This window comes from Onychomys torridus, chromosome 1 (assembly GCF_903995425.1).
Source record: "Onychomys torridus chromosome 1, mOncTor1.1, whole genome shotgun sequence".
Classification (NCBI taxonomy): Eukaryota; Metazoa; Chordata; class Mammalia; order Rodentia; family Cricetidae; genus Onychomys; species Onychomys torridus.
Window position 1 is genome coordinate 126,221,835 of NC_050443.1, and position 26,690 is coordinate 126,248,524.

General features: G+C 51.6%; 1 protein-coding gene and 1 long non-coding RNA gene across 3 annotated transcripts in view; one reads left to right on the forward strand and one right to left on the reverse strand.

Annotated features, from left to right (window-relative positions):
* Nrxn2 (neurexin 2) overlaps positions 1-26,690 on the forward strand; it is a 112,296-nt gene that overhangs the window by 28,899 nt on the left and 56,707 nt on the right. Inside the window, 6 exon segments of the mRNA XM_036203108.1 lie at positions 1,960-1,989; positions 4,140-4,162; positions 4,164-4,212; positions 8,803-9,104; positions 17,842-17,865; positions 26,245-26,406. Of these exon segments, the coding sequence (XP_036059001.1) occupies positions 1,960-1,989; positions 4,140-4,162; positions 4,164-4,212; positions 8,803-9,104; positions 17,842-17,865; positions 26,245-26,406 (590 nt within the window).
* LOC118593637 lies at positions 385-8,072 on the reverse strand. Of its 2 annotated transcripts, none has more exons than XR_004946288.1 (3): positions 6,995-8,072; positions 2,219-2,451; positions 385-490 (listed from the first exon to the last, which is right to left on the reverse strand). It is a non-coding gene; the product is annotated as an uncharacterized LOC118593637 (long non-coding RNA). The 2 variants fall into 2 exon arrangements; XR_004946287.1 differs by having other exon boundaries at positions 2,219-2,370; positions 6,995-8,060.

Sequence of the window (26,690 nt, forward strand, 5' to 3'; positions counted from 1 at the left end):
GAGGGAGCTGAGCAGCTGGTTGCCTTGGTGACAGAGGGAGACTGTCGCATGCTAATGAGGCTGGCAGAGAGCTGGGCAGCCGAAGGGTCTTGAGGGTAGATGTGTGACTTCCCCAGCAGTAGTCAGGCCTAAGGGGCTGTAGGTGGTAGTGGGGCAGAGGACAAGAAAGGGACTCCATGGGACCTTTGACTCTGGACTGAGGGCAGCAGAAGCCTGGATTCTAAGAGTAGGTTTTCCCGGTAAGGCTGTTGCTGACAGGCAAAGTGGGCGGAGGGTTCAGGGCCTGGGGCCTGAGCTTTAGAAGGTGCTGGAATTTCATGAGGGAAGAGTGAGTGGCAGGGTAGGGGCTGTTTGGAGCAAGAAATAAAAAAGCAACCTAAATGCTTGAGTCCCCACCAATGCTTTAGTAAACCCTGTGTCCTCCTGAGAACTGTTTTGTCCTGGCGCTGCTCCGGGTGCTGTGGCCTTCTCCCTCAAGCTAGCCTTAGACCTGGAGGTGAAAAAAAAAAATAAATGAGACCCTGAGATGGAGAGGGAGGTACCAGGAGCCATTTGGCTATGAGCTCCTCAGGAGTCTCCCCACCGCTTCCTGGGCACTGGGTATCCTGGCTCTCGCTCTGCCCCAGAGACCCTCATAGCTCTTTAGCCTCGGGAATCCACAATGGCTCCAGTTTTGGTTTTCCTGACAGCAGAGCTGTTCTTCCAGACAGCAGGAAGGTAGGCTTGTGGTCAGGTAGGGAGCTGGGGTTTGGTAGGGCTAGTTGGTCATCTCAGGGAGTCCTGGGGGTCAGTTCTGTGGCTGGCCTGGTGGTGTCAGCTTCTCTGGGGTCTGGGGTCCTTGTCTGGTTCAGGCTGCACTGACTCAGGCTCAGGAGGGTCACCTCAGATCAGGGTTGCCAGGGCTTGCCCACTGGGTTAAATTGTTCTCAGTCTGTTTCTGGATCAGTTCAGCAAGGACCTGGCCAGGGAAAGGGGACCTGTACAGTCATTTAGGCATGAGGTGTTTGGGTTTCAGAGAGCTTGGCCTCCTGTCCAGGGGTCTTGGCTGTCCTTTTTGGACCTTGTTGTCCAAAGGCCACAATTCTGCAATTCCCAGACTGTGAAAGAATCACGCCACAATCTTTCACTCCAGAGTTCCCATAGACTCAATTTCCTCTTCCTGCTTCCCTGGTTCCCCAGAGCCCTGGTTTTCTCTTGGAGCCTGCTACCTCCACATGAGGCTGGGATGGGCAGCTGGAAGGTTAGGATTGGAGAGGGTGCCCTTCTAAGTCCCAGTGCGGAGGTTGCCCTTAAGGCCCATCGATATTCTTTACACTTGGCACTTTCCCCCAAGGTCACGGGGACCCAGAGGCTGTGTGGGGTGGTGGTTGGAGACCCCCTTGCCCACTCAATCCCTTCTAACAGGACACGCTCTTTTTCTCCAGGTGCCTTTGATTTTTGTGTTGTGTTTTATTTTCTCCTCCATCCGAATTGTTTTTTTCTCGTTGACCGTTTTTTTTTTTTTTTTCTCCACCTCCTGGAAGAAAAAAAAAAAAAAAAAAAAAAAAAAAAAAGAAAAAGGAAAAAGCAGCCCTTCCAGAGCCATGCTTCCTCTCCTTTTCCTTTTTTTTTTTTTTTTCCGGCAAGAAGAAAAAAAAAAGAAACCAAAAAATTCTCTCCTTCCCTGTAGCAACACCTGCCCTATCTATCTCCTGTGGCTCACACCTCTCACCCACCCCTCTACACCCTGATCTCTCTCTCCCCTCCCCTCTGCTTCTGCATCGGGCCCCTTCCCTCAGCTGCTGGGCTGGGGGCTCTCCCCCGATGTCTGTCACAAGTTAAAAAGGGTTTTTAAATTGTGGCAGCAACAACTTCCCCCCTTCTCTCGGGCTGATTTTGATGACTCGTGTTTTCTTTGTTTCTTTCCTCTTTTCTTTCTTCCTTTTCTTCTTTTCTTTCTCTCTCCTTCCCCTTTCCAAGGTCCGGCTCACCTGACGTTAAACAGCGAAGGTATGGTTTGAAGTTTTGGTTTGGTTTGGACTGGATTGCCCCAAACTGTGCCTGGCTTTTCTGTTCTCTACCCTCCCTCCTTCGCCCTCACCCTTCCTTCCCTTCCTTCCCTTCCTTCCCTCTTCCTTTGCCATTTCTTTATTTGTATGGGGGTGCCTGGCGGGGTGGGGCCGCTCCTCTCCCTCCCCTCCTCCCCTCCCCCTGGGTCCACTGTCCACCCTCATCTCACCTTGGTTTCTGATGTCGAGATGTGTACTCCCCTGCCGTTGTCTCCAGTCTCTTTATTTTTCCTTTCCATTTTCCTGGTGGTATATCTTGCTTTTTTCTTTCTCATGGTGGTATTTGATTTATTTCCACTCATCCTGATCACTCCTTTCTTTTCTATGAATGCAGAAACGATCTGAGGCAGCCACAGCCCCCTTCCCTTGCTACTGTGGAAGACACTCCATTTAATCCCTGTCCCTAGAACGGGTGGGAAACAGATGTGGGGGCTGGAGGTGCAGGACCCTCCTTTCCCACAGTGCCCCACCCTCTGCCTTCACCTCCATTATCGTTTGAATATCTCTAATGTCTATCTGACAGATGACAGTATATCAGAGACAAGTGACTGGCTGTCGTAATTACACAGTCCTACTAGGTGGCATGGCTGGGACTTGTCATTTAACTGGAGCCTACCCTTGGCCTAGTCCTTCCCACTAGTCAAAACCCCAGTGTTCTGTAGCTGATTGTTGTCCTATGATACACAAGGCCCTGGGATTCAGTCTCAGCACTGCAGGGGTAGAGGAACCCTGGCATTAAGTAACCTGGAAGAGAACCTAGGAGTTCTGACTGATCCCCTCCAGCTCTGACCTCCCTGCCATCCCTGTTATCCACCTCTGTGAGCACCTTGGGCACTGCTGTACCTATACAAGAGACAGGACTGAGTGTTTAACTATGAGCAAAGAGATGGTGGGACCACATCTGGGATGCAAGAAAGTTTCACCGAGATCTGAAATTTGGGATGGATTTAGATCTAAGAAATGAGGGCCTGGGATTCATGCAGGCATGGAAATTCAGAGCCGAAGTAAGAAGTCCCACACAGGGAATTAGGAGGAGGGTCCTGGCTGAATCACATCCTTCTTATCTCTAAATTCTTGGTCTGGGGAGTGCTGGTTGTGATTCACCCTAGACACTGATGATGTTTTCTTGAAGGGTCCTGGAGATGCTTCCCCTCATCTAGAAGATTCTGCAACTCAGATGTTTAATCTAGTCTTAGTTCTGGGGACTGGAGTTGGAGGAAAAAGCCCAGAAAGGAACCTTCCCTTCTATCCCTGAATTCTCCTCTGGATCTAGCAATAGGGTTAGTTGCCTGGGATGGGAGCCAGGCACCAGACAGCACCTGTTCACTGGCAAGCATGGGTGAAGCCCAAGCCAGTCTGGAGCCCAGACATGGCAGCCTGTGCCTGTGGGGCAGAACTGGGCTTTGTGTGGTGATGAACAGGAAAATGAAACTGAGAACTGATCTCTGAGTAGGGGTTCCCTACCTCCCTGGTGAGCCCTACTTAGCCAGTACCTCCTTGGGTGAGCACAGCCCTCTGTGAGCGTGATGGAGGGGCAAACCTGGGAGCCCCATAGTCTCAGTGGAGACTGTCAGAGCACCCACCGTGGGGACTTAAGCAAGGATAGGTGGCCCATAAGAGGACAGGTACAGAAGTGGAGGGCTTTTGAACACAAGTGTCCATGTCAGGCAAAAGCGGGTTGATAAGAATATTCTCTAGCTCTGCAGAAGCTGTCAACAGAGGTACCCAGTGAGGGAGAAGCATCAGCCCCAGGGATGTGGCAGTGGCCCCACAGGATGAAGGGGAAGTTTGGGTACAGGTGTTCAGGGCCTCGGTCGCCAGGACTGCCCTTCTCCCCTCTTGGTCTCCTCAACCTGGACGAAGGCTAGAGATCAGTGGTCAGAAGTCTGATAGGGTATGTGGGGCTGGTGGTGCTTGGGTTGTCATATGGCTCCTCAAGAGATCTTGAAGGCCAGGGAGTCCCCAGAGAAACTTTCCTCACCTGCCTACAAGCAGCACCTTTGTCCTGGATAGAGCCTTCCATCACCTCAAGACTGGGATGGGACTGGCTGCCAAGTCCCTGTGCCTGACTCCCCAATTCTGCTTCTCCAGTAGGGTCCTTACTGTTCTCCGAGGGGGGGGGCCGGGAGAGGAGGAGCCGGCGATGTGCACCAGCCGACAAAAGGTCAGTGATCCCATGGTCTCCAGACAGCCCAGCCCTTGCCCTGCTGTAGGCTAACTGCATTCTAGGAGGAGAGGAATCTTCACAGGTGTATGGCATCTCCCTGCGCCTTGCCTCCAGGCTGGCAGCAGGCCTGCACCCCACCGCCATTCCCAGGGCACCATCCCATGCCCTATGGTGAAGGACCACAACCTCCATCTCTTTCCCAAAGTTCAGCCACCCCAATGATGTACCAGAACACAGATGCCCTTTCCCGTGAGTGGTCAGGCCCAACCCTAGAAAGTGTTGCGGCGGTGGAATGGTAGGTGGCGGGGTACCATCATATTCTAGACGCCTGCTAGGCATCTTGCTTGGGGGGAAACTGGTAGCATCTGTGATCTATGTGTGCCACCTATATTGTCCCAGTAAACCATGGTGACATTTAGTGGCAGGCATTATTGCTTTCATTTTATAGCTGGGGAAACAGACACCCGTCAAAGCCCCAGCACAGGGCAGACCCCTTCATGTCTTAGGAAACTGGGAGTCAGCTCACTTTTTTGGCCAGAGGCTACTTTTTCTTTCAGGAGTCTTTTTGTTGAGAAATGTCCAGGCCACTCTGACAACTCTCAGAGCTTTGCAGTCGGGCCAAAGCCTTATGCTGTCACCTCCATCCTTAAGCTGGTGCCCTCCTGTCTGCCTGGGCTTGGACGGTCCCAGGCCCCACTCCTTGCTGTCTTACAGATGGGCTGTCCTTGCTGGCAATCTCCCTGAGATCCTGGGCCAACCTGGACACTTCCGGGAGCCCCTTTTGTTCACACCTCCTTCGAATCAGTCAGACCACACCCTGTCACTCCATCTGTTTGCTGCCCCTCATGGCTCTGGACTCCTGAACTCAAGGACAGGATTTTCATTCTCTCTTTCCAGGCTCTGCACAGGTCTTGGCATATATGTAAGGCATGAGCTCAGCACATTTTGGTTTTTTGAGACAGGGTTTCTCTGTGTAGCTTTGCTCCTTTCCTGGATCTTGCTCTGTAGACCGGGCTGTCTTCGAACTCACAGAAATCCACCTGCCTCTGCCTCCCGAGTGCTGGGATTAAAGGCATGCGCCACCACTGCCCGGCGAGCTCAGCACATTTATTTAATTAAATTAAATTAATTTTGATAGGGTCTCACTATGTAATTTTGGCTGGCCTGGAGCTCACTATGTAGACCAGGTTGGTCTTGAACTCACAGAAACACATCAGCCTCTGTCTTTTGAGTGTTGGGATTAAAGGTGTGCCACACCACACCTGACTCACAATTATTTGAAATGAGTGAATGGTCACTGTTCCCAGGAGTCTCACTGATGGCCTAACAAATGACTACAATAAACCATGGTCCATGTGAGTGAATTGAAACTGCAGACTTTGTTCAGAGGAGTTAATTTACTTATTCATTCAAGGAGGAGAACATGTGCACCTCCACAATGTTATGTCTGGGAACAGAGTCACTTTGGGCTACATTATATCCTGTCCTGCCCTTCATCATTCTTGCAGCAACCTGGGAGGTAGGCTGACAGGTGGACCCTTTGTTTCCCCTCCAGAGGAGAAAGCTGGGCTTAGAGCTGCTGTAACTTGGCCAAGGTCACAGAACTGGTTGGTAGAGCCAGCACCAGCGCACAGTCTTTCTCACACCACATTTCCTCCCCGAGGAGGAGCCGTACAAGATGTTACTAGGCAGTAAGTGCCAATGAACAGAACACACAGCTGTAGTTCCCCAGAGCCAGGAGGGCCAGAGGGGGCTGGAGATCTTCCCAGAGGAGGCCTTTGAGCTGGGTCTGCAAAGGGGGCAGCTGTGTCCCTCTCTTCCAGGGTACTTGGAAACCCAGTCAGTTCTGACCACAGTCAGCTTTGTTGGGAACACTCTTGAGGCCACAGACTCCCTGATGGAGAAGCAAACAAGCTAGCAAGGACTCCCTTCCTGCACTCGGAGCTCTTAAGGGTTGTCCTTTCTCACGTGCTGATGGGAGTTGTAGTTCCTGACCATGGCCTGCATGGGTGATGGAGCAAAGCGCTCCCTGGCGCTTCAGGATCAGAGCATCCCAGACCCAGCTAGTGCTCTGAGGAGCTCCTGGGGTCACAACTACGTATTCCGATTCGTGAAGCCCCACCCCCCGTCAGGGGCCCTTAAGGTCCCACCCCTGCTCCATCATGGTTCTCTCTGTCTGTCTCTCGCTCTCTCTCCTTTGGTCTTCTTGCTACAACTGCCCACCCGCCTTCCACCCCTCTCCTTAAAAGCGCTTAGACTCCCTTGGAGAGCTCAGTGTCTTTGCATTTCTGGGCCGAGAGGACTGGGGTCCAGCTGGCTCAAACTTACAGCGTAGATGGCTTTGCCTCCTCCCCTGGGTCCACCTGGGGAGCCCAGGAACGGCCTCATTTCTGCTCTTCACCTTGGCAGCCAGGGTCCAGCCTCAGCCCTGCCTCTCTCCTTTTTTTCCTGACTTCTTTTGTTTGGTCCCAATCACTTTTTTAGGTGGCTGCCTTATATTCCCTTCCTTCTGTCTGGATCTCTGCAATGTGATTTGCTTTGACCGCAGTGAAGGTGAAGGAGTTGGAAGGGAGGTCTGGCTTCTGGGTGGGGCTAACAGGATGGGTGGTAAAACCAAGGTCAAATGCATTCCCTTTTCTGGTCCTTGAGCCCCCTGGCTCTGTCAGTGTCTGAGCAGCAGGCCTGGTTGCTATGGAAACCCTAAAGCCCCAGAAAGCCTTGGCTTTAGTTCCCCAGAGGTCCCTGTCCCCTTTCCACGCTGACTGACCCTTCTCCTTACCTGTCCCCTCAGGGTTCCCTCCTGTCCTTTATCGATAAGGTTCCACGTGTCCTCTCTCTCCCTCACGGTCCTGTCTCCGTTTCTTTTCCGACCCACGGATGGTCCATCTTTGTCCCCTTCCATGCTGGGCTCCCTACGCCACCATTAAACACATCCTTGACTCTGCTGGCTGCCCCACCTTTGTTTCTGGTCTCCTAAATAGACAGAGGGAGGGATTCAGATTGTCCCTATGTGGCCCATGCCCTACCCCCTCAGCTTGCTGCCCTGTGGCCTCAGGACACAAGACCTTGCCAGCTGCAGTGAGGGCTATGCCAGGCACTGGGGCAGCAGCTGGTGCCTTGGCATCCGGATGCAGTGGGGGCAGAATGTGGGCAGCCTGCCTGGAGGGAGAGAGGCAGGCTGTGTATGCTGGAGAGGAGTTCTGCAGAATCTGCAATGAGAGACCCTCACATTCATCTACGGAACTGCTGCTCAGCTCTGCCCCTGGGGAGGACGGGTACCTCTATCACACAGTGCCTACACTTCCCTGGACCTTGAGAATATCTCAGGAGAAGCTCAGATAGTTCAGTCTCTGCCTAAAGACCCTCACGACACAGTCCTGTTTGCCTCTTCTCCAGCCAGGGAGGCTGCAGGATCAGTATTTGCTGACAGAGAGACAGAAGTCTCTGCCTGGATGCAGGCCTTCTCCTCTCTCCTGATTTGGAATCTGGTCCTCTGTCCTGTGCTTGTGCTCTGGTGTGTGAAGTTGAGGGACTGGACCCCGACTCTCTGGTTCCAGTCATGGTCTTTTTACTTGTCATCTATGTGTAGACCACCAGCAATCCCTATGGCCTTTCCAAGAAGTTATGGCTTCCTACCTAAAGAGTGCCAGTGGAAAGGACCTAGGGCTGGGTTCTGTGTTCATGTACACACACACACACACACACACACACACACACACACACCAGCTAGGTGTTATACACACAAACAAAGTTTAGGTGCTGTGTCTATATGTAAAGATACATAAACACACACACTCACACATGTGCACATAGGTCATGCACATCCATAAGCATACACACATGAGAGCCAGGCCCTCCCATGCCACTCACTTGGCATCTATGGGTCACACACCTGGCACTGTGAGGCTTCTTAGGTTGGAGGAAGAAGTTGGGAGAGGAGGGAGAGCTGGCATTGTGGTGAGCACCCATGTGAATGCAGCGAATGGCCTGTCACCTGGTGTATCCCCGTCACTTGCAATGCCTTCCCATGTGTCATATCCCTGTTCCTCTCTGTCCCACGGCTTCCCAGGCTTCTCATCTGTGCAGGCTAGACAGCAGACCCACTGTCTCATCATTTACGGAGAGGCCTGAAATTGCCCCTGTCCCTGGGTACTGAGAGTAGCTGTGTTCCCAGAGGAGAGGCAAGCTGCTCAGGAGGCGCTCCCAGGGAGAAGGCGGGCGTCTTGCTTCTCCCCCACTTGCCTTTGTTCCGGGGTGGCAGGGGTTGAGAGCATTGGGAGGGAGGAGATGGAGGAGCCTGCAGCTTTGTCTGGCCCTGTGGCAGTTTAATTGTCAGCTGTCACTGTAAGGGCCACTTAGCAGCCTCCTGCTCTGGAAATGGACCTGGGGGAAGTTGACTTTTGATGGCAAAGACAGCAGGGTCCAGGTTGACAGGATGTAGGAGGGGAAGAGCTTCTAAGTTTAGGGTTGGGACCACAGGACTCCGGTGTCCAGGACCCATGCTTGGGTTGCTGGAGGTGAAGGGGGAGGCTCTGGCGTACCCCATACACTCAGCCTTCTCCCGTTTTCCCAAACCATGGCGTCCAGGCAAGGAGGAATTTGTGGCAACCTTCAAGGGCAATGAGTTCTTCTGCTACGACCTGTCACACAACCCGATCCAGAGCAGCACTGATGAGATCACACTGGCCTTCCGCACCCTGCAGCGCAACGGACTGATGCTGCACACCGGCAAGTCGGCTGACTACGTCAACTTGTCCCTCAAGTCTGGGGCTGTCTGGCTGGTCATCAACCTAGGCTCAGGCGCCTTCGAGGCCCTGGTGGAACCCGTCAACGGCAAGTTCAACGACAATGCCTGGCACGACGTCCGGGTTACCCGAAACCTGCGCCAGGTAGGGGGGGGGCAGGAAGGAGGCCAGGGGTTAGTTGTATCTGGGGCAGAACACACAGAGAGGACACAGCGATTCCTTGGGGTGGGGAGGGAGAGAACAGGGCTGGGCAGTGAGGTGTGATTTCAGAGAAGAACAGAGTCTGGGGCTGTGTGAACCTGAGGCATGGCCTCAGCTGTGTGACAGGCTTCCGAGACCTTATCCACCAGGGAGTTGAACTTCAGAACTGTTCCTGGGCAGAAGCCTGAGGCCAGGAGTGGTGTTGGACTCAGGTTGGTAGGAGCAGCTAGGGTTCCAAGGACTGGTGCTGTAGACTTGGGAGGAGGGAGCAAGAGCCTGGATGAAGGTCTAGTGGGTTGTGGGGTGGGGAGGGGTCCTGTAGGGTGGGCAGCAGGACACTGAGGAAACAGAGATACAAGTGGGAAAGAATATGGTCTTCCCTCCATGGGGCTTTCCCAGGACAGGGATGCATTGAGAGGGAATGGAGGCATCGAGTGGGTGAGAGAGTCGGAACCGGGGAGGGCAGCTGGTCCTGCTTCTCTGGGAGTATTTGATTTTCTTCCTGTTTGTCAAAGCCAGGCTTTCCTTCATGCCCATGTCCACCTTCTGCTGGCTAAGCCGGCCTGCAGAGGGCCTCCAGTAGGTTTCTTGGGGTCAGTCCCTGCATGTAGGATGGCACCCTTCTCTGCATTGTCCTCTGTACCTTCAGACACTGCGTACGGCCTCTTAGTGGTCCGTTCCACCACTCTCAGGATCCAGCCATGGCGGCTCCTGAAGACTAGGCATCTCTCTGGCCAGACTTTGCTAGACAGGAGCCTGTGGATACTTCTCCAATCACACTGACTTTTCTTCCCTGGTAGGTGAGGCCCCCGTGCATTCCCTGGGGACTCCTGTCTCTGCTTCTCTTCAATGGCCTCCCTGCTCCTTACTCGGGGCCCCCAGTCCTTCATTCTCTTGGGTCTCCAGTCTTGCAGTTAGTGAGCAGCAAGCTGTTGAAGCTTCATCTCCCACGGCTAAACGCAATGGAGGACACCGAGCAGTCCTGACCGTGGAGGCTGCGTCCCAGGCTTCACGGCTGCTGTCTTGCCATGGAGTCTTTGGACTTCTTGTTTCTCGTCAGGTTAACCTTCTGTTCTCATTGGTCTCCTCTTCTCCTTTCTCCACCGGAAGCCCCTCGATGGGGCTTGAGACCTTGGCTGACCTCCGTCCTTCTGACCTGCTCTCATTTAAACACCACTGGGGGACGATTTAATAGAGGTTCCCCTCTCTTAACACCTCTCCCCTTGCTGAGACGATGTCCTGACTAATTGCACGGCTCTTTCCGGAAGCCTGCAGCGGCCTGTTGCAGTCCCATGTGGATGTTCCTATTCTGAGCGCTCCTGCTCCCCGTGCTCTGTAGAGTGAGGGGGAGTTACTCCTCCATGCAGCACTGCCCACCCTGTGTCCTGTCACCTCATTCCCAGTCAGAGCACTCCCTTGCCTCCTATCCCCACCAGCGCAATCAGGTGTGTACAGTGCCTCTGGGATGCTGTCAGGTGTCACACACATTGGGGGGGGGAGCTGTCTTAGGTGCCTTTTGTTCCCTTCCTGGCTGTCCCTAGGATGGGCTGTCTCTCTTGCTATCTAGTGTAAGTCACTGCAAGCCCGCAGATCTTCATCCGCATGCCATTTGGCCAAAAAATATGGTGATCCACACTGCATACAGAGTGGATAAGGGCGTGGTCCCTGCCCTTGCAGCTCTTGAGACAGGATAGGATTGTTCCAAATGAACAGAACAGGGGCTGGGGAGATGGCTCAGTGGGAATAAAATACTAGTCACACAAGTGTGAGGACCAGAGTTCAGATCCCCAAAACCCTTGTAAAAGCTGGGCAATCATGGTGGCCACCTGTAATCCCAGTCACAGAGGATCCCCAGGGTAATCTGACTAGCTAGACTATCGAGGATGGGCAAGATCTAGGCTAAGTGAGAGACTATTCAACAAAGAAAGAGTGGTTAAGAAAGTCACCCAGTGACGTCCAGTGGCAGCTTCAGGCCTCCACATGAATTTATACATGCGTCTTGTGTGCTCATGCCCACATGTGTGCTTACATATGTGAATATACACATACACAAATGCAGTTGCACCACACATGTACAAAATAAATGAAATTCATAAATGAACTAAGTGTTAAAAAAATGATCAGAATAAGACTGTCCACATGCCCAGTGGACCACAGAAGCAACGATGGGATTTGGGAGGTTTCCAAGAAGGAAGGGGAGGTCTGTGGTAATGCTGAGCCACCCTCATGGATGCAGTGACTGACACATGACCTCAGCACACAGAGTGTGGAGAGTGACCCATGTTCATCTCTTTTATGAACATGTAAAGTCATGGGTGCAAGTAGATGGCATATGGAAATTCTCTTCTACTGGATTGTTCTACAAGATGACTCAGAGTACGGACAGGTCATACTGACCCCAAAGTGGAGGTCATGGGTCACAGAGAGTGTTTGCTTAAAGACCTTGATGGAGAACCCTCTTTACAAAGGGCTCCTAGGGAATTTCTTTCACCCTAGAGTCCATGGGCAAAGGGTGCAGGACTGTATTTGGGGAAATCTTCTTGGCTTAGCTCGAAGGCCGTGCCCTGGGGTTGCTGCTCTTGAGCAGGGCCTAGTCACTGACAAACCCTTTATCTGCCTGTTCTCTGAGACTTTGAAGAGAAACTTCTTTGTTTCTGTTGCTCTGGAAGTGTCTGTTTATCACTCATCCACGCTGTGCCAATGCCTGGAAGCCTTTTGGGTCATCATAACTCGTGGGGTGCTACTGGCATCTTGTGGGTGGTCCAGGATTTGAGTTATCACTGTGGGTTGTAATACAGCCCCATGACAAGGAGTCATGTGACCTCAAATGTCAGTGGTGCCTCTGGGGAGATGCCCTGTTCATTCAAGTGTGTAGAGTCCAGATGACGTCCTAGGATTTGAAGAATTCTGCTATAATCATATGGGTGGTAGAAGGTGAGGTGGCTTTCACTAAGGCTCTGCTTCCCCCAAGTTTTGTGGGTGGGGAGTAGGCCAGGGACATAATATAAGAAATGACATCAGGATGGGGGGCGTAGCTCAGTGACAGCCGCTGATCTGTCATGTAACAAGGCCATGGGTTCCATCTTTAACATCATGTGGGGGATAAAGGAGACAGAAATGACAGGGCGGATGGCCAGGATCCAGAGTGCTGCATCTTCTCCATTATTTTCCTTGTGTGACTGGAGTGGCTGCCAGATGGCTTTCTGGAAGGACCTGACCCCAAACCAACTTCTGTGAGTTATGGGCTTGGGTCAAAGGCCAGCTCCAAATACCTCTGGTTCAGGTGGTCATCTCTAGAACATGTAGATGGTCTTGGAACACAGTAGATGGGACCAGAGGGCTCCAGACTGACACAACATGTTCTTCCTTTCTCCTTTGGAACTTAGCTCTTGAAGCGATTATGATAGACAGTCCTCTTGGGGATCTTGGCAGGATCAATTGATTACCCCTAAGGTTTCCCTGAAGTCTAGTTTTTATCCTAGACTCACTCACCTTTCATACCCTTATATACTTCCCACTACCACATAAGACATTTATCTTTAGCCAACACCAAACTTGAAAGACCAGCTGGCTACCAAAATATCACATAGTGTTTCTCTTGTTCAACTCAGATGATGACTTTTCTCAGTATAGACACTTTCAGAATCTCTTCTGGGGCCCAAGAATGGAGTTCTTCAAGGATGAATTCCCCAAAGATAGAGTCTATAAGGATATGATGGTCCTGGATGGGACCCTCAAGGATGGAGCCTTCAAGGATGCAGTCAGTCATCAAAGATGGAGTCCTTAAAATGGGCTCCCTGTAGGATGGAGTTGTATAGGATGGTGTCCTCAAAGGTGGAGTCTTCAAGGATGATATCTTCAAGAATGGAGTCCTGAAGAATGGAATCTCCAAGGATAGAGTCCTCAAGGATGGTATCTTCAAGGATGGAGTCCTCAAAGAAGGCATATCCTAGGATAGGGTCCTCAAGGATGGAATTTTAGGATGTGCTAGATGATGCAGACACCAAGACGATGGATTTCTGAAGGATGGGGTCCTCAAGGATGCAGTCCTCCATGGATGAGATCTCCACGGATGAAGTCCCCTATGTACTCTGTGTGAACCTCCCACTCAAGGACAGAGGCCCCAAGACAATTGGAGTTCCTGGGGCGTTTCTCCCAGCATACAGCCTGCCTTAGATCCTAGACTTGCAACTTCCTGGACCTGTCTACACTGACTTTTCTTGTTCATCTCTTCCTTTCCACAACTCTCCCAAGGAGACCACCCGCTCGCTCACTCTCTGCTGCAAAGTCTCAGAGCTGGGATTTGAGTCAGATTGTTGTTAGCAAGTTATATAACGTCTGAGCTCCAGTTCCCCATAGGCAGAGTGGGAAGGGCCTCCTGATGACTGACGGGATGTAGCAGATGTCTTACCACACTCAGCAACTGCCTGGCACGATGTGGGCACTGAAGGGCTCACGGCTGCCATGGTTGTTAGCCGCGTTTCTCTTCCCTCCCAGGTCTTTTTTTGTTTTTGTTTTTGTTTTTGTTTTTGTTTTTGTTTTTGGTTTTGGTTTTGGTTTTTGGTTTTTTGAGACAGGGTTTCTCTGTAGCTTTGGAGGCTGTCCTGGACTAGCTTTGTAGACCAGGCTGGCCTCGAACTCAGAGAGATCCGCCTGACTCTGCCTCCCCAGTGCTGGGATTACAGGCGTGCGCCACCAGCGCCCGGCTTTTTTTTTTTTTTTTTTTTTTTTTTTTTAACCTGAAATGGCACCTTCTTCATAAAGCTTCCCTCGATCCATCCCATAGCCAGCTCTCTTCTGTGCTGCGTCGAGTTCATGAAAACCTGTATTCTGGCCCTCTCTTCACATCCTGCGTGTGTGTTAACACTTGTGTCCATTCTTTCTCTCTAATTCCAGGTTTTAAGCAAATTGAGGCCTTAATACCGACAACTGTTGGATCTATTTCGCTGTTTTTCTAAGTTCTTTCTCTGATGCATCTGTTTTCTTCAAGAAGCATTCCCGTTTTTAGACACTGTGCGAGGTTAGAACCTGGGGCCTTGTGCATGCTAACCAAGCACTCTATCACTGAGTTCAACACCCAACCTTCTCACTTGTCTCCTTCTTAAACCCAATCCATCAGATTTTGGAATTGAGGACCCATGTCCAAAATGAGCATATCCACCTACCTCATATGAGTGCTATCACTGCTATGGTGGCATACACCTGTAATCCCAAAGTCTGGAGGCTGAGGCAGGAGGATTGCCATGAGTTGGAGACCAGTCTGTGCTATGTATGGAGACTTTCAAACGAAAACAATGCTGAGTTACCCTTTGTCTTCCTTAAAGAGGCTCTGACCTGCCTTACAAGAGTAGCCTACCTTGCCCCTGTCCTGCTCAGTGCCATCCTGCCTGTGTCTCTGCCCTGGAATGTATCTCCATGTTCAAGGATCATTTATCTTTTGTATCTCACCTAGGTTTTGTGTGTGTGTGTGTGTGTGTGTGTGTGTGTGTGTGTGTGTGTGTGTGTGACTGTCTCATTAGGCAGCTTTGGCTGGCCTTGGACTCACTATGTAGTTCAGACTGGCCTCACACTCACAGAGATCCACCCACTTCAGTCTCCCAAGTGCTGGGTGGGATTAAAGGCCCGCACTAACACACCTGACTTTACAGAGTTTTCATGACAATTCTGTGACTGGGAGCTCGGACTCCCTTTTTACTGATGAGAAGGCTAAGACCTCCCCTCCCCAGAAGATACGCTTGTTTGTGCCTGCCTGGGTAGGAGTTCGGAGGCCATGGAACTTGAAATCCGACTCGAAGCTGCTTCATTTCTTTGCCTCTGCAGGTGACTGGTAGCATGTTATCTCTGAAAAGTGCACAGGAGGCTGCAGTCTCCTGGGCTTCTGACATTCTTGGACCACTGGAATGGTCTGTGCCTCTTGCCTTCCCATCTGAGAGAACCAGTCCTTACCTTTGTCCCGAGCTGTGCTTCTGCATGCTCACAGGCTGTCCTCAGCCCAGTCTTTGCAAGTTTGTGTCTGCAGACCTCCTCTTGGTGTCCTTAGGGGCTGGGGCTGCACTCAGAGTTCAAGGTGGAGATGGGGTATCGTTTTCTCCAAAGCCGTTTTCTTTAGCTACGGAAAGTTCTCTTGCTGACTCCCCTCTGGCTGGGACGCCCGTCTCGTTCATGGCCATCGCCATGCTTGTGCTTCTGGACTCTAGAAGCAGATGAGGCATTAGGGTTTGTTTGCTGGCCTGAAGTGTTAGTTCTCTAGACCGAGGCCTTTCTCTGGGGCCACTGTACTGCAGGAAGAGCCTCCAGTGGGAGCTCCATTCAAGTACTCCATTCTAGGAGCCACATGGTCATCGCGAGGCTCCGCAATATCCACTGCTAGGTCCTGAGGGCTCTGATCTCATCAGTCTCCCAACCCTACTGATTCTTGGGGGAGTCTGGACCTCTTGACAAATTAGTAGAAGGCCTGGGGTTTAAACTCACATTTTTTCCCTCTCTGTCCTGGCTTTAACCAACTGTTCTGTCCATTAACACTGGGACTTCCTTTGTGAATACTGACACCCCCCCCCCACCCCACCAACCAACTAACCAACACACACACACACACACACACACACACACACACACACACACACATTTTATTTTCCATAACAAGTCAGAACATTCTCGGGCTTTTGCTTGTAGTGTCCTTCCCCAGCCTTGTTCAACTGTGCGATAATATCAGACAATGCTATCTTTTGAGGGGGCCATCAGTTTGCCTGCCCTGAGGTTGATTGCTCATTGCTCTGACTAGCTGGTCCTCTTCATTTCAAGACATGCTGCCAGCTGGCAGTATGCTATCACCTCACTCCTGTCATTGTGCTTGTGACCAGACTCCCTTCTGCTATGTAAACGGATTCCCTGTAGCTAATAATTAATATTGGCTACTCAGCACTTGTAGCATCTTAATATTGAATTCTGTTATTTTTAATTATATCAGTCCCTTATTAGTTGTCTTAATCAATTATTTTTGTGCCCACTGTTTACAAGAATTCTTTAGCTGACAGAGCTATCCCTAGAATACCACTTCCCCCATCACGGTCTCAAGTTTTCAGCTTAGTATTTAATGGGCACCAGGCAACTCTACCCCACCATCTCTGATACATAGTACAGTCGCCTCAGTCCTCTCTAAAGACCAGGTGATTTTGAAGGATACTGTTTTGGTGGTGGGAGGAAGAAATGGTGTTAGGAGTCCATAGAGACAGGCTATTTAGAGGTAAGGTGAAAGAATGTGGGAAATGCTGAGGTGCCTGGGCCTCCGTGTACTTTTTTCTACAGGTAGAAGGGCAGTGAATTTCTCACTGGTTGTGGGAAGTGGAGGTCCAGGGATCTATGGGTGTCCACGGAAGGAGCCTGGGTCTTGGGAGACTGTTCTCTGTTCCAGGGTGTTGAAGGGAAGCTTAGCTCTTCACAGGAAAATGAGAGAACAGGGAGGGTGGCTGAAGAGCCTGGGGGACTTTGGGAAGGGGTTAATAGGGCCCCTGGACACATCAAAGTGGGCAGGCGGGAGGGATCAGCTGGGGTGAGACAGGGGAGGAGGGAGGGGAGGGAGGAAGGTTTGGGATGGTGTGGGCATGAACCCTCGGCAGCCTGAGGAGGGCTGGCATCCCTTCCCCAACCCCAGTATGATGGTGGCTCACTCTCTCCAGTTCTCAAGGAAAAGAAACAATGGAGGGGGACTCCCTCTTCCCCAAGGATCCCTGGATCTATTTGCCCACCGTCCATCCCCAAGAAAAGCAGATACCCACGTCCCCTCCCACGCTGTCTTTGGCCTCCTAGGAAGTCGCCTCTTGTCCTTGCTAGTCCTGTGATTCTCTAGGGGCGTTGCCCACTCTTCTCCTAGCCTGCCAGCCAGCTGGCCTGTCACCAACCAGTTAACTCATTAACCCGACATGGCCACTGGTCAGCCAGTTGGCTAGTACCACCTCACTCCTCAGCCAGTTCTCTGGAAAGCCATCTGGGTGACCAGTCAGCCAACAAAGCCATCCGCCCACTCCTGAGTCAGTGCCCACCCCTCTCACCCCCATGCTCCCTTCTCCCTCCCTGAACTCCCTAACATCTCAGGACTACTAATCCTGCATACTGGGTCTGCTTCTTAACCCTCCTCCTCCCTCTGTTGGAAACCCCCTCTCCCCACCCCCACCCCCGTTGCCAACTCTGTGTGTGTTACTAACACGCTTATAACCCAAGGGGCCAAGGGATGGGCAGGGACAGGTGGGGCCAGGTATGAATGAAAAACCGAACTAACTTTCTGTCTCATCTGCGGAATGTCGGCCATCTTTAAGTCTCTGCTTCCTTGGTCCAGTTTCCTTTTTCATTGTTGTTGTTTCCTTCTTTACTAACCGAGGTCTCTAACTGTTCCCCTTCTCTGCAGACGTCCGTCCTTCGGGAGGGCATGGGGGGAAGAGGAATCCAGAGGAGGGGCTGGGGGAGGCGCTGGGAGAAGAAGGGGTTAATCTCCTGTGTTTGCTTCCTTGCTCCCGAGGTGGGAGGGTCGGGATGACCAAACAAGTGCAAACGGCTGTATCTCCTTCCTGGAGTCTCACAGCCGTCATTTTCTTTTCCTTTTCTTTTTCGTTCTGTTCTTCTGTCGTCCCTGTTTCTTTTCTTTCTTTTTCGTTGACACCCCCTTCCCTTCCCCTCTCCGGTGAAGCACGCAGGGATTGGACACGCTATGGTAAACAAACTGCATTATCTGGTAGATATCACTCTAATTGTCTTACCGTTTGGTTTGCCGTGGGTTTTTAACTGTTCGATTCTCCCACTTCTGTTCTCCCTCCTCATTTGGTTTTTGCTCTTCCGATTGCTTTCTTTCTCTGTTTTCTTTTTTTCTCTTTTCTTTTGTGTGTGTCCCAGACAATCTTTAAATTTATTCCTGTTTTAGTTTCCCTCCTCCTTTTTCTTTTCTTTCCATCCAAACTCAAGTCCAAAAGACAAACGGAAATCCAGGCCTTTGGTGGGGCCCTGCCCTGAACTCCTGCCTCCTGACAGGTGCCTGGCCTGAAAAGCTGGGGCAGACCCCCGTGCTCATCAGCTCCGCTTAGACCAGCCCGGTGCTGAGCTTATTTTGATTAATTTCTTCTGTTCTTCCTCCTGCTCCTTGGTTTTTGTTTTTGTTTAGTTTTTATTTTCTCTTTGATTTGGTTTCTTTCTTGGTCTCCTGAAAATCCATGGAAAACACCATCCCATGACACGCTATGCTATGCTCACTGTCAGCTCCAGGCAGGGGCCCCTCGAGTTGGGAAGAGGGCTGGGGGTGCCATCTCCAGTGGCAGCCAGCTGGGCATGTTCCCCAGAGGGGATGGCCTTGGAACCTCCTTCAAGTCACCGGTTCATACCAGTTGAGGGGCTGCCCCACACTGGCTGTCGCCCCTACTTCCCAGCCTTGAGGATCCCCCGGCTCTGTCTCCCTCACATTTTGCATGGCATGAGTGGTCTTTCCCCACACCAGGGATAGCGTCCAGATCCCCCCACCGCTCTGCTGCTCTGACTAACACTGTGTTCCACACTGTCTTCCTTCCCTTCAGCCCCACCCCCTGTGTCCCCTGCCTCTCCTGCATGGCCTCAGACAGGGCTTGGTTTCCTTCCCGGTTGAGGGCAGGGGAGGAGGAGCCCCAGCAGGGATAGGATGGGGCAGCTGTCCTTGCCAAGCTCCTGTGTTTGGATTGGGCTCCATCCTGGTGAATGCTGTTGTGGGTGTCAGTGTAAAGGCAGCTGGTGTGTGTTGGTGTGTGGGTGTGACTGTGTGTAAATGTTGGTGTGATATTTAGGGGTGTCAGTGGGAAGCCGTGCTGTGTGTTTGGGAGACTGCTGGTTCTCTGCATGTGTAAGTGCTGGTGGGCAACGGGGCTGCAGGCTTGGATGGGTTCCGGTCAGGATGCTGTGTGGAGGCGGGCTGAGACAGAGAAAGGGTTGAGAGGGCCCCATCCTCCTTCTCCTGCCTGCCTCTGAGTGTGTGCCCTCAGGCCCTGCAGTGTGAGATCCCCTGGGATTCCCTCATGCCTGCCCAATTCCGGCTCCACAGCAGCCGGTTAGTCATTGCCTATTAATAATGCAGAGTGATTGAACACCAGGCTGGGGACCCTGCAGATGGACGTGTCTGCTCTCATGGGGTGGGAGGGGTTTGGGGCAGCTGCCTGGCTTGCCCAGCCTACTAGCTCTGCCAGCCTGGAAGGCTAGAGAGCAGGGAGGTTATCAAAGCTGGAGTGTCTAGTCTGAAAGGCCCTCTATGCCCCTCAGGAGGCTTCACTTCTGAAGCCACATTGAGCCTTTGCTGACACTTTTGGATGTGTGTGATGTGTGTTCTCCTTCACCCATATAGACCAGTGTCCATGGCCAGTGCGTCCCCAGCCATGGCCAATCTAATACCTTGTGTGGCCTCCCTAGCTTCCCAGGATTCCAGTGGAGCTCACACTGAGATCTGAACTAGCTCCTCACAGGCCCTGTTTTTCCAGCTGCTGCTTTTTTGAGTTAGTTGCTACCCACTCTGCTGTTCTTGAGAACCTGCCAGGAGCTGGCCAGTAAGAACTTTCTTTACTAGCTGACGAGATAACTCACCTGGTAAAGATGTTTGCCACCAAATCTGATAATCTGAGTTTGATTCCCAGAACCCATATGGTGGAGAGAGAGAACTGACTCCTCCAAGCTCGTCCCTGACCTATATATGCATCTATATGCATGTAAATATATATTTACATACATGATATATAATTATAATATTTAAAACTGTCTATTCAAAAACAAAAGGAACTTTCTCTCTCGAGCCTCACTGGACAGCCAATTTGTGACTCAGGGAACGGGGAGTCAAGATCAATGCAGGTGATATCCCCAAGTACCAAAAGGGAGATCACCCTAGGATTAGGGCCCAACAGACCTTCTTTCTAGTCTCCATGGTGAAGTTCTGACCACATGGGCCCAGGCCAGGAATGCTCAGTTCCTTCAGCTCCCAGAAGACTAATGGTGGACGTGCCCAGCTTGTACCACAGATCTGTGTGAGGCTCCATCAGGGCAGCACAAGTTCCGTGCTTGGGAAAGGAATTATAATTTCATTAAGCTTAATAAAGTGCTGGCCAATTCCCTGTTACCAGGGCAGGGATGTTATGTGAAAAGTGGTTCCCTTCCTGTAGCAGACCCTGAGGAATAGGCCTCTCTGGTCCCGCTAGAGATCCTATTACAAGCCCTTGTTAGGAACCACTCTCAAAATAACTTCATGAAACCTCAGGATGCTTCAGAGATGTGGAGGAGGAGAGAAGAACAGCTTACTTCAGTTGGTCAGGAAGCCAGCAGCCCTGCCCAGTTTCAGGGCCGATAAAGAAAGAAACTGATGAATTCTGAGCCTGCAGGGTTCACACTTCTCTGCATCATCAGCACAAAAGGGAACCAATATGTTGCCTTGTGTGGCCTTAGAAACCCCTGCAAACCTGTGCTAGGGACTGGCTCCTTTAGGCCCAGACTGAAGGCAAAGAATGGGGTTCAACAGGTTCTGATTTGCAGGGCACCCTCCAGATGGGTTCCGTGTAGTTTTGTGTTTATTTTTCCAACTCACTCATTAGGACTCCTAGGATCTGAGTATTTCTCTTGGTGAGGAAGTGGAAAGACAGAAAAGGCTCACTCAGTTATCTCTGTTGGTTGAGCATGATCAGGCTGATGAATGCTGGCTTGTGAAGCTAATATTGTTCATGCACACATTAGGGCCTCAAAATGTTTCTTTAATTTTTTTTTACATTAAAAAGATTTATTTTTATTTTATGTGTACAGATGTTTTGCTGGCATGTACGTATGTCCACTATTTGCATGTTTGGTGATTCCCAGGAATCAGATGTTGGATTCTCTAGAACTGGAGTTATAGATAGTTGTGAGCTGCCTTGTGGGTGCTGGGAACCGAACCCCATCCTTTACAAGAGCAACAAGTGCTTATAACCACTGAGTCATTTCTTCAACCTTCCCCAACCCCCTTTTTTTTGAGACAGAGTTTTTCTATATAGCCTTGGCTGCCCTAGAACTCACTGTGTAGACCAGGCTGGATTTGAACTCAGAGATCCACCTGCCTCTGCCTCCCAAGTGCTGGAATTAAAGGCATGCTCCATCATGCCTGGCTTTCTCTCTCTCTCTTTTTTCCTTTTTACATTTTTATTTACTTAATCTATTTATGTGTAGTGAAGCATGTCATGGTGTGTGTGTGTGCAGGTCAGAGGCTGACTTACATGGGTTGGTTCTCTTTTTCCACCATGTAGGTCTGGGGTAAAACTCAGGCTGTGGTTTGTCTTGGCAGCAAGCACCTTTACCACCTGAGCCGCCTCCAGCTATCTCCCTGGTCTACGTTCTGAGTTTCATTTGCAGTTGAGGACCTGGGCTTCAGGCAGGAGGCTGAGCACTGCTGTGCCCACGTAGCAGATGGGGAAGCTGGGGTCCAGAGAAAGCACCTCCCTTTATACTACGGAGGAGTTTATCATTTCACTTAACTAATTGTATGCTCAGTTCCCTGGAAAGAGATGGGAGGGCCCAAAGTTGTTCAGCCCCTTTTAAAGATAAAAGTCAGAGCCCTGTGTGGTGGCTCCTGCCTTTAATCCCAGCACTTGGAAGCACTTGGGAGGCAGAGGCCTGATCTCTGAGTTCAAGGCCAACCTGGTCTACTAAGCAAATTCTAGGACAGTCAGGGCTATACAGAGAAAAGAAACCCTGTCTCAAAACAAAACAACAACCAGAAAAAAAAAAAAGAAAGAAAGAAAGAAAGGAAGAAAGAAAGAAAGAAAGAAAGAAAAGACCGGCAAAATTTTTTTGGCAGATTTTTTTTTTTTTTTTTATCAGAAAGGCAAAATTGTTCTGGAGAACAGCAAATGATAAAGGAGAACCTGGGATTTCTGACCTGAAGTCTTCCCCTCCTAAAACTCCTGAAATCCAGAGTTCAGCCCCCCCCCCCCCCCCCCGGGCTGTGACTACCACCTGTGTCTGGGCAGTAGTCACAGCCTCAGCAGAGCTATGACCTCTCCCTCAGCCAGAGACTGCTTCTCCCTGCTCCCCGTCCCGCTTTGGGCCTGCGTCACCCTAAGGGGCTGCTGGGAACTTTTTTGTGGACTAGTTCTTAACCATCAGCCTGTGGAACCCTTGGAATATTTGATGACAGCAATGTGGTCTAACAGGAGACAAAACAGGCTGGAGCAATGGCTCAGTGGTTAAGAGCATTGACTGCTCTTCCAGAGGTTCCAGGTTGGAGTCCTGGTACCCAGATGGTGGCTCATAACCCCCTGCAACTCCAGTTCCAGAGGCTCTGGTGCCCTCTTGTGCTCTCCACCAGCATTGCACTCACACGGTGCACAAACATACATGCAGGCGAAATGCATAAAATAATCAAGTCTTAAAACAAAGATACTGGTAGCCTAACAGGAGACAAAACAGCCTTTCAGGTTTTGTCTATACCTATATTGTCACTGGGCTCAAGGAAGTCCATTTGCCCTCTGTCTAACTCTCCCTAGAAAGGGGGTGTTAGTGAGCTGGGGTCATACTAGGCCCCTGGGAATGGCACGAGAGTTCCCTTTCCCCTCAGCCTTTCTTCCTGGGGCACAGTAGGTATGGGGATTTGCTCCATATGGGCACATTTGTGGCTAGGACTTGGATTCCCATCCCACCAGCCTTCCTGCACGAGCTGAGGAGAGGAAGGGCTGGCTGGTCCATTCAGGTCACTAGAGTCCCCTCGAGCCTCCTCCAGCCAGTCTCCCTGTTCCTGGAGAGTGTGTGGTTCAGGGTCTAGGCTCATCTTCTGGGCAAACACTGCACTCGTGCCCCTGGACTTCCTCAGCACCTACAGTGTAGAGTGGGTCAGTGTGGGTTGGTCATAGATCCTCTACTGTGTCTTGGGGACCTAGCTGTGGTCACCTGTGTTGTATGGAGAGGAACAGTCAAGACCTCCTCCCAGAGTCTTCTGGGATGGGCTGTGTGTGCAGCAGATGTGTGCAGGCTGGTTGTCTGTGGTGAATGGCTCAGGAGTGTGTGATGAGGAAACTCAGGTCTGATGTTTCTTTCTCTGTCAGTCCTAAACAACCCTGACCCAGTGGTTGCTCCTCTGACCTCATCAGGGGAAGGAGGCTTCTTCCTGCACTCCACAGCTCTCTCGCCTCCATCTCTGCTCTTCCCCATCTCCCCTGCCCGGCATGCCTTCTCACCTGCTGGCTGCTTTTCTTTGGCCTGCTCTACAGGGCCTGGTCCCTGACCCTGCTCTTCTAACCCGCATGGGTCCCAGCTGCAGTGGCTGTTCTGTGTGGCATGCGCTCCCTTCCTCCCCTCCTCCCCTGCTGGCCCCACCCCTTCCAGAAGCTTCATGGGGGGGATTGGGGGGCAGGGGCATCAAGAACCCCTGGGGTGGAGGGGGCAGGGGAATTGTTCCCCTGTTTCCTGCTTTTACTAACGAACCTGCCATTTTTGTGTCTGGACTGATTTGTCTGAGGGAACAGTTGGGTTTTACTAATCTTAAATCATCCCTCTCCCTGCCTTCCCCAGACACCTTCCTCCATTCCCTCTACCTCCACTTCCTCTCTGCCCACCGCCTTTTCCTCTATTCTCCCTGAACTTCTCCCCACCCACCTTCCTCAGCAGACCTCCCTATGTTCCCTGTCTCCTGCTACCCTTTCCCCAGCCCTATCTCCCAGGAGAGGGAGATTAAGGTCATCCTTTCCCAACAGAGCCCTCCATGATTGATCTGAATACAGCCACCAGGCAAACTGAGATTTACTTCCAGCCTGGAAGGGGATTCAGGAGGATGTCTTGGGCCTCCACAGTCTGCTCCAAGTCAGATCCTTTAACTCCGATATGGGCAAGAAAGGGCAACGTTGATCTTGACAAATGTAGTGGGATGAAGAGAGCCCATAGCATGAGGGAGATTCCAGGACAGTGCCCTGGCTTCAGAGGCCAAGGATGGAGACTTCCTGAGGTGCTTCCCCGGGAAGGAAGCAGTGATGAGCACTGCCCAGCATGGTCACTCATGAGAAGCTCTCTCAAAGTCATATCATAGTCTTTGGAGAGTTAGGTTTTAGCTGGAGAGCCCTGTACTGGGTCGCCAGGCAGCTTGATGGGGCCTTTGATGACCATGTGTTAAGTCTCCTGGGCTGTGCTGAGGTTAGGTTCAGGTACATGTCAAGCCAGATGTTTGCTGACAGCCTGATTGGGTTGAGCCCACTTAGGTGCAGGAACTGATTGACAGCCCGGTTCAGTCTTTTAGGACAGTAGCAGGGGGCATGGATGAAGAGAGTGAGTGTAGCCATATTGCCCTAGGGAGACCCACTCACCGGCCTCACCTTCCCTGACTTATCCCCATCCCTTTATTCTGATCCCTCCATCCTTCCTCCAGTTCCCCTCTGCCCAGTCTAATCTCTAACCTCGTTTGCATGTTTTTGTGACTAACCTCTCTGACCCCTTCCTTTCTACCCAAACCCCATTTCCTAGCTTCAGGACAAGGGGAGGGAGAAGAAATAAGTGATCATGACCAATCCTTCCCTCAAAACAAGACTTAAAAGTATTCAGACTGCCCCCTCCCAAGACACCTGTCTCCTCCTGTCCTTGAACCCAGTTCTTCTAGCACAAGGTTTGATGGTTCCCAGGGGTGGCTTCTTCAGTCTGCTCTCTGCTCAGCCCCAAGCCTGTTCATCATGAGGTTCCAGCCAAGCCAGATGGGGCGCTCTTGCCCCCCCCCCCCGTCTTAGGAATTCACCCCACTCTTCTGACAATAGAATACTGAAGACCAGCGGCTGGAAGGTGTAGGGTCATCACATGTGTGACTGGCAGGCCCTTGGGGAGCAAGAAGGGGTCTAAGCTACAGCCTGGGGAAGTGCAGGATGGGGCTGACAAAGGACCAGGTCCTCGGTGGCCCCTTTGACTCTCCTAAGCCACAGTCTCCTGGAGAAGCTTGTGTTACCACTGCTGCCCCCCTCAGCCTTACTGTGGGTGGAGCCCTCCAGAGCTCCTCTGAGGGACCAGATTCCTCAGGGACCAGGTAAACATTTGCTGAGTAGGGGGATCAGAGTTTCCCCCAAAGGTAGCTTCTGCCTTCCCCAGCCCAGTGCCCAGTACCTCCTGAACACCAGGCACACCCCTGCTCTTGGCATCTTGCTTTCTGGATGAATTTCCCACCCTGGGGATGGTGTTTCCTTAGGTTAGCCCTGGCCTCGCTGTTTCTAGGGGTAGAGCAACAAAGGCACCATCTACAGAGAAGGAGGAAGTGTGAGCTGGGAAAGAGCAAAGGGCCACTCTCTTTGGAAGAAAACCAGTGACTCATCCAGGTGTATAATCTCAGCACGGGAAAGGATGAGGCAGGAGGATTACCACAAGTTCAAGGCCAGTGTAGGCTTTCTAGACTAGTTTTGGATTTTTTTAAACCTAAGCTCTAGACTATTAGGTTTTTCTAAAAAGTGACTCAAAGTATCAGGGTACCTTAGAACCTGAGTGGCAGAGGTAGGAAGCAACCCCGACAGACAGACGCCATGCAGCTCCTCCTGTCCTAAGCCGTGCAGGCATACCTGGGTTTTCCTCTTCTCCCCAGCTAAGGCTGCAAGAACACAGTGCCCAGACAGAAGGAAGGAAGGAAGGAAGGGCTACAAGCGAGTCTTAGCACTACTTCCCAGGAGGGGGCAGGAAGCAGAAGGGCTCTTCTTCAGGAAGAGGCTGAGAAGCCTGCCACACGTGTGCCCACAGTGCTCTGCTGAGAGTGTCACTTCCTTCCCCCCACCCCTCACAGTGGCGCCCTTTCTGAGGTCTCCTAGTACAGAGCACCTCCCCGGAGCTGCTTATTGAGCCCATCATGGTGAGTGCTCCATGCCACCTTCAGGCTCCCACTGCCGTGGGTCATGCAGGGCAGGCCCTAGCCTACCTGGAAACCATCAAATCTGTGCTGCTTCCTCTTCTTCCTCCCCGCTTCCACCCACACTGTTCCGCCTCCAAGACAAGCAGACATAAAAATGGGGGTCCCCCTCCCCCACTGCCCCCTGGTCCCTCCCTTGCCTGCCTGTGGCTCTTCCCATGGCGTTGATGCCAGTTGTCTCCTGTCTCTTCCCCTCCTTGGGCTGGGCAGGTGACCATCTCGGTGGACGGGATCCTGACCACCACAGGCTACACACAGGAGGACTACACCATGCTGGGCTCTGATGACTTCTTCTACATTGGGGGCAGCCCCAACACAGCCGACCTGCCTGGTTCACCTGTCAGCAACAACTTCATGGGCTGCCTCAAGGACGTGAGTAGGGCTCGGAAGGGCTACAGTTGACCAGCCTGCCTTATGATTTAGTCTGACTTGGCCAGCTGCCCCTGGCCTCTGTGCCTTATGAGTCCATGGTGGGACTGTAACCCTTCATTAAAACCTAAAGCTGTGGACTCAAGTCAAGAGGTGTCGAATGTTTTGTTTCCTCCGGCCTTGGAACTCCCTTTCGGTCTGAGGCTCTTCAGAGCTGTGGCCCTCAGGGAAGGCTGGTGGGCATGAAGGCTGAAGGCTAAAGCCTGGCTTCTGTCACATGACTTCCA